General features: G+C 35.8%; 1 protein-coding gene across 2 annotated transcripts; it reads left to right on the top strand.

The window, feature by feature from the left end:
* Positions 1-299: 299 nt before the first annotated feature.
* Positions 300-21,334, top strand: LOC107787131 (NAC domain-containing protein 37-like). Of its 2 annotated transcripts, none has more exons than XM_016608657.2 (4): positions 300-523; positions 3,339-3,518; positions 4,258-4,529; positions 20,607-21,334. In XM_016608657.2, the coding sequence occupies exons 2-4, from the start codon at positions 3,347-3,349 to the stop codon at positions 21,192-21,194; spliced, it is 1,032 nt and encodes a 343-aa protein (XP_016464143.2). In that variant the 5' UTR covers positions 300-523; positions 3,339-3,346; the 3' UTR covers positions 21,195-21,334. The 2 variants fall into 2 exon arrangements, with proteins under 2 accessions (XP_016464143.2, XP_075090380.1); XM_075234279.1 differs by lacking the exon at positions 300-523 and adding an exon at positions 2,754-3,249.
* The last annotated feature ends 884 nt before the right edge of the window (positions 21,335-22,218 follow it).

Genomic DNA, 22,218 nt, shown 5'->3' with positions numbered 1-22,218 from the left:
CTAATTGAGGAAAGGGAAAGGTTGAAAACGGAGAGGAAGGAATGAAAAGAAAGGTTTCTACATCAAGATTGTGGTAGGATAGATAAATAGTAGAATAGATTCCTCTACTCTCAACCAGTTGTTTTGGTTTCCGACTCTAAAAATGAAAAAATTATGGTAGGATTACTTATCCTGGACTTACGTACCATAAATTTGAATTAGTTAAGTTCAAAATAGATACTGAACATTGGGTGAGAAAAAAGAAAAAGAAAGAAAAAAGGATTTCTATAGGAAGCTAGGCAATGGGGACAAGCATGGAGCCATGCGCAATTAAGCGGTCCTATCTCTTCCACCTTCTCCTGTACCTTTATAATACTTCTCTTAATCCCAACTAACGTGCTTCTCTTTCTCCCTTCATTTTGATTCTCTTCTTTTTCTTCCCTTAACCATACTATCGTCGTCTTCTACATTTGTCTCCTTCCTTACTCACATCCCCATCACCTCTAGCCAATCACTACAATCAAGTAACCAAATTGAAAAACAGGTAAGCTTTTACACTATTGTACGTTACATTACATGCATGCAAGAGACATGAACTACTAACATTATTATTAGCCGTAGCCCTTTTTTTTGTGGTCTTATGTTGGCATGGGATTTGGATTTTGCCCTTTTTCTTTTTTAGGAATTACTCATATCAAAATCAGCTTTTCAACTTCGCCGAGCCAACTAGCATCCTTTCCACAGTGTATTTTTCGAACAAAGAAGATGACTATAGGATCGAATTCGTTCAGGTATAGATTTTTTTTTATCACAGATAGACAGGTGACCCGTCCTTTCTCCACCAGTAGCGAAAGAGAGAGTTACCGTACACACAAAAGTCTTCCAGTTCTTACGGAAGCTTGATAGAGAACCCTTGTCTTCCACTAAAAGTGATGAATCTCCCATTTGCCTATTTGCCTTGGAGAGGTACATTGGCGGATTAAGTGCATATTCACCTCTGGGTGGAATTCAGAGGTCAAACCATATTCATGTATAAATAAAATTTCAGAACTCACTCCTACTGCTTCTAGCACGTACGCATGTTCTTTATGAGTTATTTTAGCACGGCTCATAATTATGCAGAAGAAATTGGGAGTTTCATAGGGCGTAAAGTTCAAGACTAGTAATATCTAATTGAATTCAGCGTGAACCTCTAAGGAGGGAAGATAAATAGAATAGTACTAGTAATAACAAAAGTGCATTTTTCTTTAGTGCATACTGTTTTTATGTTTTGATGAAAGGAGTGCCAGTGGTCCTGATCGATGAGCATTACGCACCAATCCGATAAATGATGAGTCAGAGAGATGTCGAGTTTATTCTAGACAAGTAGACAACTCGTTCAGATAAGTCCATATCTGTGGAATGACACCCAAAGTCACTCAACCCCCCGTCTCCCACTGGCCACGCCCCATATATTCCTTTCACAAATTCCCTTTCTTTGGTTTCCTTTTTTGCCGAGCTTGATCCCATAAAACCCTGCACTTAATTCTTTTTGCCTCCTTCACCTTTTCCTCTTTCAAACCAACGCGTGCCTAAATATTGTTACTCTATTATACGTTATGGTTATTATCTCTAATGATGATATAAACATGATATTGCATGGGTGAGATATTTCGTGGGGTTAGTTATCCCATCTTTTTATATGCAGATGCGTATGCAGGTCGAAAGATATGGGTTCACGTGAACGCATATTCTTCTCCGTAAATCATGAATAAGAGTGTTATATTTCTTCAAAATAACTTAAATATATGTGTGTGCGCCCATGCTCAAAAACTCTTATGGTGCAATTATTATTGGGTGCACCTCTACAAGTCAAATTGACGGTTCAAATTCTACTCCAGACGGTCTTATTTTCGGCATGGAGTATATATATATATATATATATATATATATATATATATATATATGTGTGTGTGTGTGTGTGTGTGTGTGTGAAAATCCGTTCAACAACTAGTCTACACTTCTGAAGTACAATTTTTGAAATGCAGTGGGTTAATGGTAAAAGACTAAAGGTAAACCCGTCAAATGTAAATTCCAGATCACTTCTTCACGACAGTGCACTCATCCTCTTGAAATCCTGGATTCGCCTCTTGAATAAATACAATTCAAATTTTACCCCGAGATTATTATCCTTATCCGTGGTATAAAATGTTCTTTCACTGTTAATTAGTAAAGTACTATATTTGAACCTATTATAGCATGTAATATATTTTATTTCTAGATTATTACTTCTATTTTTTGACTAGTTACCTATAAATATCTTTTTGAGTGATCATATAGTATAATTTTTTTTTAGATGAGAATAAATGTCATCCTCCCACACCCCCAGACCCCGCTGTCCTGTTGTCCTCTCAAATCTCAACCTTCTTTAGGGCAAACCAAACAACAAACACATTTGACATTTTACTACAAAGTATTCAGCTTCTCGCGTTTTTTTTTTTTTTTTAATCCTCTTACTGTCGACCCCGAAAAGAAACACTAATCAATTTCCTTTTAATCTTAAACTAAACAATTTAATTTCACCTTCTTGTATTTTTAAATGATCTTGGAAGGACCATTTTGTAGGGGCGTGTATGATATAACAGTGCATTTGTTTATAATATCGTGGTGAAGGGTCCGTTCTACATGCATCATTTCTGTACATTCACACCACACAAACATCATCATTAGCTCAAGCTTTTTACATCCCGTTTCTTCAATTCTATTCATACTTTCAAATCACAAGATTATTAGAGTCTAGCGGCTGACTCTTCTCCTTGGTTTTCCTCAACAGCAACGCCCATCATTTGGTTTTTCTTTCTTTTTCATCTCTTCCTCTTTAGCCCCACCACTAGTTTTAAAATTTTAACTTATTCTTTAAGCCGTCAGTATAATTTAATATGTTATAAGATGCATATCATATTACTTGTTCCATTTATTATACCGATTATTTTTTAGATGACTTGATAGTCTTTTTAATACTGTTATTGTATATAAAAATTAAACTTCACTTTAAAATTAAACCATGCATATGTTGCACGCCCAAGCAGAGCTCAACAAAAAAGAAAGTAAAAAGGACATTACCACGCGCATATTTGCATAAATAAGAACTTCTAGAGACAAACTCTTGAATGTTGCTTATTACCAAATGGTGTGATGATTATATCTGAATTATACACTCGTCACCTCTCCATTTGTAGAGTTCATGATACATCCCTTTTACTTTTTAACCTTTTCACCGATCTTACATATGTGGGTACTACTTAGATTATGATTTAAAGATGATGAAATAAAGAAGATGTAATGGTATTGATATAGTCTTGGCGATGAATTTGATGCAGATTAAATCATGATGGATACAAATGAATCATCATCATGTGTTCCACCAGGATTTCGGTTTCATCCAACGGATGAAGAACTTGTGGGATACTATCTTAGAAAGAAAATTGCAGCCCAAAAGATTGACCTTGATGTTATTAGAGACATTGATCTCTACAGAATTGAGCCATGGGATCTTCAAGGTACGATATTTGCTTCGTTATTAGGGTTTCTTGCAGACTAACTTGTGAACAATGAACATTTTCCAATTTTTGTTTTAGCTTAGTTAAATAAACAACAGTGACTCAGATATGATCATCCTAAATTCCTAACAGTCTCTATCAGTTGTATTTTAAATAAAAGAGAATAAAGAAGTTCTTAATAGCAGAACAGCCGTCCAACTCCGCCAAATAATACTCTCAGTTTGACATTCTAAATATAATTGTTGAGGAAGCATTTAATTTCTAAAAACGAGTTCATTTCAAGCTAACTTAATACATATCCACTGCCAGTTCTGTTCCACTATTTCCTCTTTTTTTTTTTACTGTTCTAGTTGCTGATTTGACAGAGTACTCTTTAATTTGTCTTCCCGAAAAATGCATACCCTTTTGAAACAAATATCCCAAAACATGTGCGGTTCTACCTTATGTTGTTATTACCTTACTTTCGAACCTATTTTTTTTTTAGTCCGGATAAAAAAGAATAATCACTTGTCATATTTAAAAATAATTTACTTTTATGTAATAATTTATAACCATACAGAATATATGTGTCTTATTTTATACCACGAAATTCAAAAATCTTCTTATTTTTCTTAAACTCCGTATCCATTCAACTAGATTTACTAAAATTGAAAGGGAGGGAGTATTATTTATTTTTTATTTTTCTTGTCATTTTAAAGTTTATCATCAAAACTAAAGTAATGGTAATTGAAATGAGCAGATAAATGCGGGATCGGATATGAAGAACAGAAGGAATGGTATTTCTTCAGCCACAAGGATAAGAAGTATCCGACAGGGACAAGAACAAATAGGGCAACCATGGCAGGGTTTTGGAAGGCAACTGGAAGAGACAAAGCAGTGTACGATAAATCCAAACTCATAGGGATGAGGAAAACACTGGTGTTTTATAGAGGAAGAGCCCCCAATGGCCAGAAATCTGACTGGATCATGCACGAATATCGACTCGAATCCGAAGAAAATACTCCTCCGCAGGCATGTATATCGTTTCAATTTCACTTTTTAATCCTTTTCTGAGAATTCTCACTTACTATATCTTTCAACTTGATCTTTGAAAACATCTACTCCCTTTGTCCCACTTTATGCCAGACTGAGAGCATTCAGACTACGAGCATCAAACTATAATTTTTGATGTGCATTCAGACAGAGATTAATTTTTAATTTCTTTTAAAAATTACTCCTATTTAGAAGCTACATAAAAGTACTATAAGTCACAATACAAAAATATTTAAAAGGTATATGAAAAAATTCTGCTAAAATAAAAGCTGCTTTGACTCGCAAAATAGTAACAAAGTGAGTGGAAAATAAACACCATGAGAAAAGAAACCATATTTAGTGGGGAAAAAAAGAAGAAACCATATTTCCTTTCTACACACTTTCTCTGTCAAAGCAGAAAGATATTGTATACTCCAAACATGCTTAACCGGTGTTTAATCACCTTTGTTACGAAGCGTTTTACCCTCAACGTGAAACTTCTCAATATAAATTTAAATTTAATTGGGTTCTAATATAAATATCGAACACTCAGAAACCAAAAAAAAAAAAAAAAAAAGAAAAAAGATACTGTATAGTTCTCCAAAAAAAAAAAGTTTGCATAAGTCAACGTGGATCTTATGTATTAGAGTTTAATTGTTTTGCAATAATAATGTATACTCATATATTTTTACATCATTAGGTTTAAGTTACTTACAACAATAGAAAGTAATGGTTTACTATAGCTAACATATTCTTATAACCTAAAAATAAATTAATATTGTAATATGTTATAACAAGTTAAATTACATTAATTTTGTAAAAAAATTATATTATTAATGTATATAACTTAAACACTTCTAATTAAAAATCATTTATATAAGTTCTTTGTCATATATAGTTTGAATTTTTGGTTAATTAACTACTCCGTTATTACGACTATCTATTTATCAATGGCTCATTATTCCAGCGTAGGAATTCAATTAGTTCTGTCCTTCTTTGAAGTTCATATTATGTGGTCGATCGTTGAGCTTTCAACCATTCAACCTTCAAGGAGAGAAATTGCAGTTCTCTTCTCTCCTACATTGCATTTGACTATCTTTTTCTTCTTTTACCATAAAATCAAAAGAAACATGCACTCCAACAAAACTGAGAAAAGAAAAGACGAAAATAAAAGCACGTTCTTTTTTCCAAATGTACACGGACTTTATGAAGATGAAGTTTCTTCACCAAGTCAAAAAGAAATAGTAAAAGTGAAGATAATTGGATGAGCTATCATTACAAATTATTTCATCCATTTCATTTTGTGCAATAACACTTTTTCCTTTTTACACGGCTAGAAATTCGGCCAAGATTGACTGCAGCCGACCGACTTTCGGTCGATTTTTCAAAATATTCAAAAATACGAAAAAGTATTTTGGCGTCCTGCTAAATTTATTTATTGAGAAACCGACTAACTTTGGTCGATTTTTCATATAAAATAAATTAAAATTAATATTCAAAAACTAACCGAAATCGGTCGGTTATTTCAGTCGGTCATTTTAAAAAATCAACCGACTTCGGTTGGTAATTTTTATATTTTTAATAAAATCGATCGAAATCGGTCGGTTATTTTCACTCGAAAATGCAATTAAAGAGTACAGATAAAATAAAAGAAAGTCTTAAACCAAAATATACCAATGGTTTAGTGGTTGTCACACCCTTTTTTTCCTCCTTACTAACCCTCTTTAAAAAATATAAAAGATTTGTAAGCTCAAAAGGGTTTTTCAATTTGAAAAGTGACAAAAGATTGTGTTTCAAAGGATTTTTCAGAGTCGCCACCTGACATTTGGTTTCGGTGTGCCAGGTCAACATTTTTTAAAGTAACAATTTTCCTTCAAAACACAATTGACTCTAAAACTGACTACACCAGAAATTCTAAGTAAGGGGGTTCATTTGACTCGGGGAGAAGGTGTTAGGCATTTCCCAAGTTCCGTGAAGGTCACAGTTGCATACATGATCTAGTTGGCTTTAAAGGATACTCAAACTGAAGCAAAAATACACAAAAGAAAATAAACACACAAGAGGCTCGAGGTTGTCCCCACCTTAATAAAAGAAAAATAAAATAAGAGGAAAATGTTAAAAATCTATACTATGTTCACTCATGATGTCCGTCACGGCCTCCGATTACATTCAATATGGGGCATATCCCTAATAAAATATATACAAAATCTACGGGGCATCCCCCTAAATATAAACTAAAGGGAACGACCTCTCGCCTCGAATAAAATAAAATAGAAGATCTAAAATTTGCCTACCTAAGTGTGGTCGGCCTAAGCATGCTTCTAACAGACAAAACAATAAACAAGATAAGATTGAGTTTCTTTCTATTTTTTTAATATTCAATCCCGCTACGACTCACACGATGAGCTAAATGGCATTCAAAACGAGCAAATGGACAAATTCCCAGCTGAAATCTTTCTCTTAATCACCTACTTCCCACTTTATTAAAATCTCCAATTCAATTCATCATTAATCTACTAGGCACTTTTGCTTGTTTAAGAAATAAGACATTAATAAATATTTAATATACTAATGCGAGATAAAAATGCCATATGCACACAACTGGGTAAACTAAAATCAAGCAGAATTTTATTCTATATCAAAACACACAAGGAAGAACACTGAAAATTAATTAAGAACAAGGCTTAGAAATGGACCTCAGAAACAGAATCTGACCGTGACTGTTTGAAAGCTTTGAAACGCGAAAGCAATAAGATCATGTACAATTACTTGACCGAAACTGTGGAACAGGGCCTGGACCGGAAAATCGAATGGAGACCTCGAACGCAATTCGAATCGACCTCGACTTCAACAAATTTTGAAAACGAAAACTGGACGGAGGAATTTAAAGTGCATATGTTCGGATTTTTCTTTCGAAACTCAAACATAAACTAGCTTAACAACATAATCCTCATCTTTCTTTTCGATCCATTTTTTCTTATATAAACTTAAAGAAACAGAGGAAACAAATTGAGGAAGAAAACTTCAGATCCGAGAAGAAATTTGTTTTTGCCCTTAAATCTAGCTTTTCGCTCACTTTTCTCTCCTCCCAAATTTTCTATCTCAATTGTCCGTTTCCTCGATCAAGATGCATAAGGCAATGCTAATGTGAGCCCAAATGGAATGTCCTTCTCCTGTTTTTCTCTGTTACTCCCTCTGTTTTTCGACCCTCTCTCGTGCCTCTCTCCCTCTATCTATGTCTGTGTGCCTGTCTAGGTCCTTAGCTCTAGGTTGGAGGAATTTTGTAGGGTTTCCACAATTGGATATTTTATATGAAAGTGGGAAGGGATGATGGCCATTGGATTAGAGGGGAATAAATGGCTAAGATTAAATCTTGTATTTTAAGTGGAGAGTGGGCTAATGGGTTGGGAAGAATGGGCATTTGTCTTATTGGGCCACTAAAATTCGAAAATGAGCTCCCAATTAGTCCAAATTCAATTTTTTCTCAATGAACAAAAATAAAAATAAAAATACTACCAAAATATACTAATTAATCTTAGTTAATAAGAATAAACTATTAAAGTGATCTATATATACAAATGAAAATATTTTGGTATTTTTAAAATGTTATAAAACGGTAAAGAAAACTATGTTAAAGTAATGGAAAAAATTTAAATATTATCACTATAAAATACTAATAAGCTTAAATTAAAAAAAGGATAAAATAAAAAGATATATAATAAGAGAAGAAATACTATAAAACTATTTTTTGTGTTTTTAAACTTATATTTTAAAATTAAAATTAAACGTTGATTAAAATCGTGTTAAAATAAAAAATAAGTTAATATTTTAAAAATACTGCTTTTAAAAGTTGCGCGGGTCAAAAATTATGTGCTTACAACTGTCCCTCTTTGCTTGGAAATACGAAGAGTTTTCGGAGCAAAGAACAATAAGCAACGTAATTGATTTATGACCCGACGCTTATTCAAAAGAAAATAAAATGGCTAAAACGATTGTGATCGAGCCCTGGTATTGAGCTGCCTACATATCCTTGGCCATAAAGGAATCAGGCCACGTGTAGTTCAGAAGTGAGAAGAGTAATGGAGTATACCGAGGTGGAGAGCCGATTGAGGTGCCGTCGAGGTTCCGGTCCGTGGTTCCTACCATTACATCAAAAATAAAAGAAAAATACAGCAAAAATAAAAGAAAAATACAAGATCCTATCTACTTCTTGTCTCGAATCTTCCTTGAATCTCCACTTGATCCTTCAACATGAAACTGAAAATTCACCTTATTCTTCAGGTGGGCATCCTGCTGACTTGAATTTGAAGAGAACTGAAAGTTGACCCAGTTCTTCAGGCGGGTATCCTGCTGCTTGCACTTGAAATAAACTTGAACTTGGAGTAGACTTGAGCTTGCAAACCTTGTCTTTCAGGCGGCTCGTGCTACTTCTGATTTGACTTGAAAAAACATTTGGAGGTTAACCTTATTCTTCAGGAGGGATCCTGCTGCCTCTGACTTGAACTTGAAAACCGAAAATTGACCCTGTTCTTTAGGCGGACTCCTGATGCTTCTTGAAAATTGAAAGTTGACCTTGTTCTTCAGGCGGGCTCCTGATGCTTCTTGAACTTGAAAATTGAAAGTTGACCATGTTTTTCAAGCGGGCTCCTGATGCTTCTTAAACTTGAAAATTGAAGGTTGACCTTGTTCTTCAGGCGGGCTCCTGATGCCTCTCTGACTTGAAATTGTGAACTGAAAATTGACCCTGCCTGCCTTATGCTTCTTGAACTTGAAAATTGAAAGTTGACCATATTCTTCAGGCGGGCTCCTGATGCCTCTCTAACTTGAAATTGTAAACTGAAAATTGACATTGTTCTTCAGGCAGGCTCCTGATGCTTCTTGAACTTTGAAAATTGAAAGTTGACCATGTTCTTCAGGCGGGCTCCCGATGCCTCTCTGACTTGAAATTGTAAATTGACCCTGTTCTTCAGGCAGGCTCCTGATGCTTCTTGAACTTTGAAAATTGAAAGTTGACTGTGTTCTTCAGGCGGGCTCCTGATGCCTCTCTGACTTGAAATTGTAAACTGAAAATTGACCCTGTTCTTCAAGCAGGCTCCTGATGCCTCTTGAACTTGAAAATTGAAAGTTGACCCTGTTCTTCAGGCGGGCTCCTGAAGCCTCTCTAATTTGAACTTAAAAATTGATTTCTGAAATATTGACCCTCGTTCTCCAGGTGGATGCTTGCAGTCAAAACAACACAACAAACAAAATTTTCTGCCCTAATTTGCACTAGGAAGATTTGTGAGTTGTTAGAAAAACTGTAAATCACCTATGCTATTGATGCAATGATGAGAGTAAAACTAAAGACTCGACTAGGATGTTCATCTCCTGTGAGTAAAACCAAGAAAATTTAACTAGCAAATGCGTCTGCTAAAAATAAAACCCGAATGACCCAAATTAGGAAGTGCGTCTCCTAAAAGAATAACCTGAAAGATCCAGATTAGGAAGTGCGTCTCCTACGGGTGAAACTTGAATGAACCACACTAGGAAGTGCGTCTCCTAGGAGTGAAATCTCACATAAAATTAGGAAGTGCACCTCCTAAAGAAATAGAATCTGAAAAACCCAAACTAGGAAGTGCATCTCCTAGATTTGAGGTTGAAGCTTGAGAAAAACTATAAACTCAGCTTGACTAAACTTAAAATTGACCTTACTCTCCAGGCGGGGACCCCTGAACTCAAGAAAAACTAATGATTAACAACTTAATAAAACTAAAAACTGACCCTATTCTCCAGGCGGGACCCTTAAACTCAAGGAAAACTAACGACTAACAACTTATGGAAACTAAATATTGACCCTATTCTCCAGGCGGGACCCCTGAACTCAAGGAAAATTAACGACTAACAACTTAAGAAAACTAAAAACTGACCCTAATCTCCAGGCGGGACCCCTGAACTTAAAGAAAGCCAAAGATTAATAACTTAAGGAAACTAAAATTGACCCTATTCTACAGGCGGAACCCCTAAACTAAAGAAAAACTAAGATTAACAACTTAAGAAAACTAAAAGCTGACCCTATTCTCCAGGCGGGACCCCTGAGCTCAAGAAAAGCTAAAGGCTAACAACTTAAGGAAACTTAAAACTGGTCCTATTCTCCAGGCGGGACACCTGAACTTAAGGAATGCTAAAGATTAACAAGTTAAGGAAACTAAAAACTGACCCTATTCTCCAGGCGGGACCCCTGAACTTAAGGAAAACTAGAGATTTAAAACTTAAGGAAACTAACAACTGACCCTATTCTCCAGGCGGGACTCCTGAACTTAAAGAAAAAACAAAAAACTCTTCCGACTGGGGAGAATGCCTAGGAGGTATGATCTTCTCAACTAGGGGAATGTCTAGGAGGTAAAACCTTCTCAAACAACCTTTGTGCTGACAAAATTTGGGCACGACACCTGAAAAATTCAAACTTCCAAGATTTGATTTGGACATAGTCTTCGTCCCTATTTCAAAAAAAGAAAACTTGTGAGTTTAAAACATGGTGGTTGGTTTGTGGCATTGATGTTGAGGGCAATTTCTCCTATACTTGCCATGATAACTTTGATTTCAACTTGGAAGACCCTGCTTGTTATTGGCTAACCACTTTTCATTCAAACCTTACCACAGAAAACACCTCTGATATATTCTAGCCCTATACCCTTTGCCTGTTGCATTGTGTTCATGAATTGATATTTACCGAACCTTTGCACTTCATATGAATCCCAAAGCACGTCAATTGTCACCAACTCAGTGTGCATACTACTCTTTCCTGACTTATGCTACTTTGGTGTGTTAGCCACACTCCGCTTTGTGCAATTGGAAAGTTGGTAGCAAATTTTGAAGTCATTTCTCACTTGTTCAGACAGAGCAGACTCAAAAAGAGGACTTAAACAAAGCAAAAAGAACAAAGTAATGGGACAGTGGAAAGAGATGACATCTAACAAAAGAATTACCAAGTAGAAAGTTATCTGATGTGACACTAACTCTATTGACCGTGACGTGCATCTTGGATTAAGTGGTTTGATCTGTCAAGAAAGTCTAATCTTCCATTCTTGTCATACCTCTAAGATATGAAACTAGGCTTCAATGCTCTAATTGTCCTATCTAATTCACGATCCTCAATCGACTTGTACTGCCCTGAAGGGTTTTCACTATCAAGCCTCTCTCATTTTGTTCTTCTCTCAACTCACCGTCGCCTTATGGTGCCCGTGAGGGTTTTCACCGATAAGACTCTCTCATTTTGTTCTTTTCTTCTTATTTCCTTTGATTCTGCAGATGATAAAGCATTAACCATGGTAAAAATATCATAAGCTCCTGGCATGTCTAACTCGGCACTCTCAAAGATCATCTGGGAGGTCTTTTTTGGACTGTAATATGGCTTTTGGACAGGGTTAGAAAGAAAGAAAGGCATGAAGGCTCAAATTCAAACTAAGACAAAATGGTTAATTTATTTACAACTTTTGGAATCTATTTTAAAACTTTGCCCCAGTTTCTAAAACAAGAGAATTTGAACCTCTTTTTTTTTAAATAGAATTTTTAAGAAAATTGCCCCACTCTTGACTTTGTGGGATTATGAAATATTTTATTTGGTGCGACCGAACCGTAAGGCTGCCTACGTATCTTGTGGTGACAAGAATCAGATCGAACGTAGTTCAAACGAATACTTTTTGTTGTTGCTATTTTTTCTTATTTTTCTTTGTTTTATTTTTTCTTTTTGAATTTTTCTTTTGGAATGAACTTTCTAAAACAAACCTTATGGGGGCATGATTTTTTTTTTAATGATTTTGTACTCGATTCCAAAAGAGGGGATGTCAAAGAAATCAGCACTGGCTCAAAAGGGTACCGAAGGGTATAAAATATTTGGGTAGCTGAAAGAGGGCCTCCCAATCTCCAAAAATGCCAAGTACAAGACATGCAACTTGAGGGTGAAAAATGAAGATCAAGCACAACATTTCTTTTTTCGCTTCGGCATTGATATCACTGATATGCCTTCCATCTCTCTTTAATGCCTTGTCAAGTATAGAACTCTCGATGGGTGATTTCTTCTTCACAATGGATACCTTCCATCAGTTTGGGACAAACTCACTTGGCTTTATCTTGTAACTTGAGATGCACTTGAAATCAAAGTTCCTTGCTTCAAATTGTCCAGGACTCACTCTCTTGTAACAAATTCTTGTCATCCTCTAAACTTCCCAAACTGTCTCCCTCAGTCTCATACAATTCGGGCTTTAAATGATCTCAAAATTTCTGAATCTTTACTTATTTTCCCTCAAATGTACTTGTTATCTTCAAACCTTATTTTATTGCTTCCTAATTAGACTAACTTTCAAGACCAGACTGAGAATTCTGCGTGCAAGTCATGTCACTAGAGTCATCATAAAAAGAGCTATAAAAGGAAAAGAGAACTAAACAAAAACTGACTAGAAATAACAGAAAATATGAGATTGCATTAGACAGACGGTGAAAGGGTTTAAAAAACAAAACGAGCAAAATAGACATGGGTTACAACCCTGGAACGATCATAGATAACTCTAGACGAGTTACTACAACTAAACGAACTAGGCAAAATATGAGGAAGAAGGGTTTGAGCCACAAGACAATATCCGGATTACGACCTTGAAATAACCCGAACAACAGAAATGACAACAAAATAAACCACCAAAACTCCTCCCTGGCTAGCCAAGAAAGGAGTGTCTTTCCAATTACCAAGCTCGACATCTTAGCCACTGAGTTACACATCGATATTACCAGAACCTTCACAAGTCTCGATCACGTTGACCTTAGCAAATACCTTTTGGGTCCCTTTTGCCAACTCGTTCTTAAGATCAACTTCTGGAACCGAGACTGATAGCGTTGAAAACTTTGCGGTAAGTGGCCCTCCAAGGGATTCAGAAGAGTTCTCAGTTCTCACATTCATTTTCAACCAGTGTTGTGAAGAGCGTGAAGCGAGGAAAAGCGACAAGTCCCTTTTCGCTTAAAGCGAGAAGCGAGAAGCGAAGCGCTCGCTTTTTTGAAGTGGAGCGGAATTTTAAAAAAAATATTAAAATAAATACTGCATAGACAACCTATGTAACTGTAAACAAAAAAATGGCAACAACTGAAACGAAAAAAAATGGGCAGCATTTCGCTGCAATTTAAGACTGAAACAGTGAAAGAAGAAGAAGAAGAGGAGAATGAGAAAAAGAAGAACTGGAGGGGGAAAAAATTTTGGCAGCATTTCGCTGCTATTTTGAGACTGAAACAGTGAAAGAAAAAGAAAAAAGAAGAAGAAGAAGAAGAAGAAGAAGAAGAAGAGGGGGAGGAGGAGGAAGAAGAAATCACATACCTGGGCTTGAACATGATGAGCTTGAACTTTAAAAGTGCAGAAAATGGGAGCCCTAATCGTCTGTTCTTTTCTGCTGCTCGATATGTTTTGAAAAAAGAGAGCTTTTTTAATTTTTAATCGTTGGCAGCACCTTAATATATCGAAGCGCTCGCTTCTGTCGCTTCTCTCGCTTCTCGCTTTTTTGGCAGAAGCGAACGCTTTATAACACCTGCTACGCTTCACAACATAGAAGCGACCAAGTTCCCGCTTCGCTTCGCTTCACGCTTTAAGCGCTGAAGCGAGCGCTTTTCACAACTCTGTTTTCAACACAAGTCGTGCCCACCATATGCGTCTTATTATGAACAAGCAAAGGACTTTGGCTAGTATCCATTGTATCTGGATTTTGCATGGTAATGTCACCTATATCAATAAGCTTTTGGACTGCTCTTTTCAGATGCCAACATTTTTCTATACTGTGCTCGGGGGCATTAGAGAAATATGCGCACCTTTGAAAATAATCAAAATTCTTTGGAAGGGGGTTCAGCATTTTTATCTGAATTAACTTCAACATGTCCAATTGCCTCAATCTTTGGAACAAACTAGCATATAATTCTCCAATAAGAGTGAACGACTTTTCTCTTTGCTGTTGCCTTTTCATTTTGTACTCTGGCATTGATTGGAACCTCTTGTGGGTAGGTGGTTGACATGCATGAGGAGGTGGGTAAAATATTTGTGGAAGTGGTGCCGGCCAATGCGAGTCCTGTGGATGTGGAGCATATGGCAGTGCATTATGGATAGAGCAGTGGGAATGTGAGGTATGACTTTGGGGATTTTGTGGAGAGAAGTGGCATCAGGGAGGATTATCTGGAGTACAGAGATATTCACAGGGTCGATGTTGAGGCTGAAAGCGTTGAGCAGGAATGCCCATTGGGACTTGTCGTTGGTGGGGCTCAACAACATCAGGAGGGCTATTTTTGGGAAAGGTAGTTGGAGGACGAACGATGGAGCTACTAGGGAGGTTAGGAAAGCTGTGATAAGCGGGAAAATCCGGAGAATATGGTAGATTATTTGACACTATGACTGGAGCTTGGGTAAGGGTAGCATCTAGAAAGCTAGGTGGCGGTGGGGGTGGTGCCTTCATAGTCATCCAAGCCTGATACATGTCCGCCATGTGTTGTCTCAACATCCTTACCTCTTCAACCAACCCAATGTCATATTCAACCAACTGCTTTCGGGTATCAATATCGACTAACTCAACTATGTTGTCGTCTGTCATTGCCTTTCAACTTTATATTGTAGGAAAGAGTTACCAGTTTAAGAACCACAAATCAACCACCCTTCTGCTATAATGAAGATAACAAAGAGGAACAAAATGAAGTCATCACATTAGCGTTAGGGCATTTAACATAAGATAATCTCACATTATGTGCAATGCACCTAGTTACATTTATCAGTTCTAAAATGACTCCAAGGGTACGAAGGTCCTATGACATCATCCCGATTTTACTCTCATTGCCCTTTTCTTTTTCGTTTCCTCTCTTACGCTCCTTGATTTGCTCATTTATTCCCTCTCTTTTCTTTCTGATTATCACTCTTTTTCTTTTCTCTCACTTCTCACATCCCCTTTTTTTCTTTTCTTTTCTTTTTTTTCCCTTTTAATTTCTAAATTGATTCGATCGAACTTGATGTAGGTTGCCTACGTATCATATTCCACATGAATCAGACCAGGCGTAGCTCTGGAAAAGTAATGGACAAAATAAACTAAATATAAAAATCTTTTTGGATTTTTCATTTATAACTTTTGTTGGTTTTCACATACAAAATAGGGAGTACGATAACAAAAGACTCGACGAACTCGACTAGACTATGACAGACTGTGACACCACCTAAAAGAATCAATACTACTGGACAAGACATGTAAAATAAAAGACAATAGACTCAAAATATAAAAAGTCTCTTTAAATAGTTGCTGAAAGCAACAGTCCTGACTAAGATGGTCATGAGGTATTTGTCATGCTCGAGCTCTGATAAATGAATCCATACATGAATAAGAAAAAATAAGATCAAAGAGAGTTAGTGACTCGAGGCACTATGTGAGACCATAATGCTTTCTATTGGGCTATGCAAGGCACGTGTAAGGCTATCTTTGCAAAATGACCTACGTGGCCTAAATGTGGCTAGAAGTACAAACTCAACAAGGGTGACCACCAAGCTATGGAAAAATATCTCAAAAGACCCATATGCCCCTAAACTCTCAAGAATCGTTGTCTCTAAGGTTACTTTGCACAAATGACCCTACTTTGCAGAAATGGCCGATATGGTCAAAAATGGCTAAGCATGCAAACTCAACAGGAATGGACCTTAAACTAACAGGACACCTTGTGGTAGACTTAGGGCTCTAAGACATGGGTTAACAAGCCACTTTTGAGAAAATATCCCTATTTTACAAAAACAGCCGATGTGGCCGAACGTGGCTAGATATGCAAGATTTGGCTAAGACCCCGCGAAGCCAAGAACCTAAGACTCACTAGGAAGACCGGATCCTATGTGGGCTGCCTACGTATCCCGCCCTGAAAGACGAGAATCAGGTATGTGTAGTTCAGGAAGATTGGATATGCGAGAGAATTAAAAACTTTTTTTGGAGAAAACATATTTTGTCTTTTTTTTTGAAAAATGATGAAATATGTAAAATCTTTTTGGATTTCCTTTTTCTCTTTTTTTGATTTTTTATTTTTGGAAAATGATGGAAAAGTGCAAAATCTTTTTGGATTTTTCATTTTCATTTTTTTTGATCTTTTTCTTGAAAAGTTGTGAGAGAAAAACATAACTGGGCCCTACTTACTTAATTTTTACACTTTACCCTCTTTTCTTTCTCATTTACCCTCAAACCGTCATTGGTCCGCCAAATAACCCATTTACCTTTAAAGAATGCAGCATGTAGCACATGGGGATGATTAAATATCTTTTTGGGACATGGGCCCGTTTTGACATAATTTGGATAGACCTCCTATAAAGGGACACGATGCCTGGGATCGAGCCCTGCTAAGTGTAAATGACATAATGCAAATAAGCATGACCTAAAGGCTGACCTAAGTTTGGGGATTCACTAGACAAGGCAATTCGGGGCGACACGTGGTCGATGGCGGCTGCTCTAGCTATCCGCCTACTCCACGCTCCCACGCCACCCCCCTAAAGACACGTTTGACTCACAAAAAGGTTGTGTACGCTCAAACGTACTCCTGAAGACTTGTTGCAGAAAGAAGACCCATGGTTATGCAAATGATGATTGTTATAAAGTGGTAAACACATAAGGAAAAACGATAAACAAATAACCAACAAAATAGGAAATAAGACAAACAAACCAAATAAACAAAGCAAATAAAGAAAACAAACACCTCAAACGAATATCCTAAAAGCCAACAAGATCAAGTATCAGCTCGAACCTGCAACTCCCCAGCAGAGTCTCCAGAGTTGTCACACCCTTTTTTTCCTCCTTACTAACCCTCTTTAAAAAAGATAAAAGATTTGTAATCTCAAAAGGGTTTTTCAATTTGAAAAGTGACAAAAGATTGTGTTTCAAAGAATTTTTTAGAGTCGCTACCTGACATTTGATTTCGGTGTGCCAGCTCACCATTTTTTAAAGTAACAATTTTCCTTCAAAACACAATTGACTCTAAAACTGACTGCACCTGAAATTTTAAGTAAGGAGGTTCATTTGACTATAGGGAGAAGGTGTTAGGCATTCCCCAAGTGTGGTCGGCCTAAGCATGCTTCTGACGGACAAAACAATAAACAAGATAAGATTGAGTTTCTTTCTATTTTTTTAATATTCAATCCTGCTACGGCTCACACGATGAGCTAAATGGCATTCAGAATGAGCAAATGGACAAATTTCCAACTGAAATCTTTCTCTTAATTACCTACTGCCCACTTTATTAAAATCTCCAATTCAATTCATCATTAATCTACTAGGCACTTTTGCTTGTTTAAGAAATAAGACATTAATAAATATTTAATATACTAATGCTAGATAAAAATATCATATGCACACAACTGGGTAAACTAAAATCAAGCAGAATTTCATTCTATATCAAAACACACAAGGAAGAACACTGAAAAATAATTAAGAACAAGGCTTAGAAATGGACCTCAGAAACAGAATCTGACCGTGACTGTTTGAAAGATTTGAAACGCGAAAGCAACAAGATCGTGTACAAGTACTTGACCAAAACTGTGGAATAGGGCATGGACCGGAAAATCGAATGGAGACCTCGAACGCGATTCGAATCGACCTCGACTTCAACAAATTTTGAAAACGAAAACTAGACGGAGGAGTTTAAAGTGCATATGTTCGGATTTTATTCGAAACTCAAACATAAACTAGCTTAACAACATAATCCTCATCTTTCTTTTCCATCCATTTTTTCTTATATAATCCCAAAGAAACAGAGGAAACAAATTGAGGAAGAAAACTTCAGATCCGAGAAGAAATTTGTTTTTACCCTTAAATCTAGCTTTTTCGCTCACTTTTCTCTCCTCCCAAATTTTCTATCTCAATTGTCCGTTTCCTCGATCAAGATGCATAAGGCAATGCCAATGTGAGCTCAAATGGAATGTCCCTCTCCTATTTTTCTTTGTTACTCCCTCTATCTATGTCTGTGTGCAGCTGTCTAGGTCCTTAACTCTAGGTTGGGGGGATTTTGTAGGGTTTTCATAATTGGGTATTTTATATGGAAGTGAGAAGGGATGATGACCATTGGATTAGAGGGGAATAAATGACTAAGATTAAATCTTGCATTTTAAGTGGAGAGTGGGCTAATGGGTTGGGAAGAATGGACCTTTGTCTTATTGGGCCACTAAAATCCGAAAACGAGCTCTCAATTGGACCAAATTCAATTCTTTCTCAATGAACAAAAATAAAAATAAAAATACTACCAAAATATACTAATTAATCTTAGTTAATAAGAATAAACTATTAAAGTGAACTATATATACAAATAAAAATATTTTTGGTATTTTTTAAATGTTATAAAAAGGTAAAGAACACTATGTTAAAGTAATGGTAAAAATTAAAATATTATCACTATAAAATACTAATAAGCTTAAATAAAAAAAAGGATAAAATAAAAAGATATATAATAAGAGAAGAAATACTATAAAACTATTTTTTGTGTTTTCAAACGTATGTTTTAAAATTAAAATTAAAAGTTGATTGAAATCCTATTAAAATAAAAAATAAGTTAATATTTTTAAAATACTGCTTTTAAAAGTTGCGCGGGTCAAAAATTACGTGCTCACAGTGGTAGAATAGTATTCTGCCACAGTACAGATCCTGGTTTGATTCCTAGAAGGTGCATTTTTAATTGCATAACTAAAAATACCGACCAACATCGGTCGTTTCTTTTTGGCAATTTTTTTCTTTTTTGGTCTTTTGTAAAATTTAATTGACCGACCGAAATCGGTCGAAAATCAATCGGTTCTAATTTTCCCACCGATTTCAGTCGGTATTTCTGGGCGATTTTAGGCAATTTTCTAGTAGTGTTAGTCTGTTTAAATATTATATATTTATATATTGGAAACCTAATGACACTCTTTTACATGCTTAAAAATTATATATTTTTTACAAATTAACATTTACATTTTGCCCTATGACACTCTCTTACATGTTTATGACAAAAAAGGCATTTTATAGTATGTGGAGTGGCGAACCCAGGATTTTATGCAAACGGGTTCAATTGAAAAGTTCATAACTAATATAAGCGGGGATAAGACACGAGAAACAAATTTTTTGTCTTTATTGCTCACAACGTAATCTCATAATGAAGTCCTCGTAAAGTCGGTGCTCTATAATTTAAACAACTTTTTGCTTATTTTAATTTTAAAATCTAATTTTAGCTAATCTATTGAACTTTAACAAAAAAAAAAACCAATTTTAGAATTTATTATCTCTAAGAAATTTGATCGATTATAAATTAGTTTTAGCATTTATAAGTAACAGGTTATTATTTGCAAAAAGAAGACAATAAGAAAAGAGTTACAAACTAAACTATATTAACACCAATAATCAAAGAAAGAGAGCTTATGCACTAAAAAAATTAAATATAAAAAAACGAAAAGATTTCCAACATAAACTAAATTAAATTAAACTAACAAATGACAAATAATTTCAACAAATATATTTGCAAGTCTTAGCAAATTTTATGAAAGGGAGAACTAAATTACCTTTTGGAGTAAAATAAATTTCAATATAATTTCTATTGAATTTATGTAAAGAATATATATACTATAAAATAAAATAAAGAAAACAGCAAAATATATACCACAAGAAAAATAATTTGATTGCAAAGACAGTTATATTAGGATATGCTGCTATCTTTATGGGTTAATTTCCTTTTCTGATTCTTGTTGCAATTTATACAAACAAAAAAATAAAGTATGCACAAAACATGGGAACAACCTCACCAATACTTTGAACTTGCTTGACCACTTTTGCAAGAGCAAAGTTTCATTCAGTTGGGTTCGGATATAATATTTATACAAACTTTACCTTGTTTTAGCCGTAATTTATACATATATACCGAATTATTTTTGACGAAGCATGTTCAATTGAACCACTTTATCACTATGTGGGTCCGCCGTCCGCCCCTGACTATGTGTACGCTTATGCATCAAAAACCTTTTTTTAATTTAAACTCAGTATTCAGTCGTCAAACATCGTCATGAAACATAAGATTAACTAACTTTAGTTCTCAATTTTGCAGGAAGAAGGTTGGGTGGTTTGCCGAGCATTTAAGAAAAGAAACACAGGCCAAGCAAAAACCAATATTAATGGAGAAGGATGGGAATCAAATTATTTTTATGAAGAATCAAGTGGTGTCAGCTCTGTTGTGGATCCCCTTGAGTATATCCCAAGACAACCTCCTATTGGAAATTTCATGAGCCAGAATTTACTATGCAAGCAAGAAATAGAAGGCAATAATAATAGTAGTCTCATCTTTTTACATTCATCAGACCAGTTTGTTCAGCTTCCACAGCTAGAAAGCCCTTCTCTGCCACTCATGAAAAGGCCGAGTTCCATGTCACTGATCTCTGAGGATGATCAGCAAATAACGAAAAGGAGTAAGATAGATAAGAATGTCAATGATAGAGTAACGGACTGGAGGGCGCTCGACAAGTTTGTTGCTTATCAGCTGAGCCATGATGATGGAGTTTCGAGCTATGAACCTCACAATGGTTCGGATTTGGGGATGCTGTTATTACAGAATGGAAGAGAAGAAGGACCTAAGTTGGATGACTTCCTCAGTTCAACTTCTAACCGTGATATTGGCATTTGCATATTTGATAAATGAGGAGGAATTAAGAAGAAAGAGAGGAGGAACAAATGCTAGGCCTTGAGAATATTATACATATGTATTATTGTATAAACATGATATTGTTTGTGGAATGAGTGAAAAGAATCACTTAATCATTATTGAAGTGTGCATTATGATCATACGTGAAAATTCTTCTTTGATAATGGATGGGGTGAGACTTGAACACACGCTTAGATATCTTATTAAAATGGGTAACCATTTTATCAAAGAATTTAAGAGAAAACATATTGTTATTTACTTAATTATATTCTCAACAACCATCCATCTGCTTCTATGTTTATAGTTTTCTCTGTTGCACATAATACAGTTTCTGATGGAGATGAAGCATATTGACATGATCTTGACGTTGATGTCCGAGTAGGAGGGAAGAAATTGATTTCATCAAGAAATTTGAGGCTAGGATAAGAATATTAATAATACTTCGTGGTGCATTTCATCTTTTACCATGCATGTTTTGACTTGAAAGTCTAATGGATATAATGTCTTAATTTACGTGCATACTATCAATGTACTTTAAGTGATGTTGGGCTTAATCGGCCTAAATATACTCTTAATATGGTGTGATATTGTTCCCTTTGTGTCAAACCCGTACGGTTTTTCTCAAAAGGCATAATACCATTAAGAGATGCATACAATTTATATGTCGGCTTCCAATCTTTTCAGCTACCAATGTGAGACTTTGTTCGCACACCCAACAATCTCCTCATCGAACTGAGTTCCATGTGGCTCACTTCCACAATTCACGGGTCTTTTTCGTGGCTCACTACCTCACCCACATTGTAAGAGTATTATGGCAACCGAAGCCCGCAACTATCTTCTTTTTGTGTGCGCGTCGGCCGCACCATCTCTTTGCCATCTTCATACTCCGTCCCGTCGAACCTGGGCTCTAATACCGGTTGTTGGGCTAAAACGGTCCAAAGATACTCTTAACATGATGTGATATTGTCTGTTTTGGAGCAAACCCGCACTGTTTTCCCCAAAAGATCTCACACCATTAAGA

This window comes from Nicotiana tabacum, chromosome 17 (genome assembly GCF_000715075.1).
Source record: "Nicotiana tabacum cultivar K326 chromosome 17, ASM71507v2, whole genome shotgun sequence".
NCBI lineage: Eukaryota > Viridiplantae > Streptophyta > Magnoliopsida > Solanales > Solanaceae > Nicotiana > Nicotiana tabacum.
The sequence above is the reverse complement of the archived record's forward strand: the minus strand, read 5'-3'. Positions and strand labels throughout refer to the sequence as shown.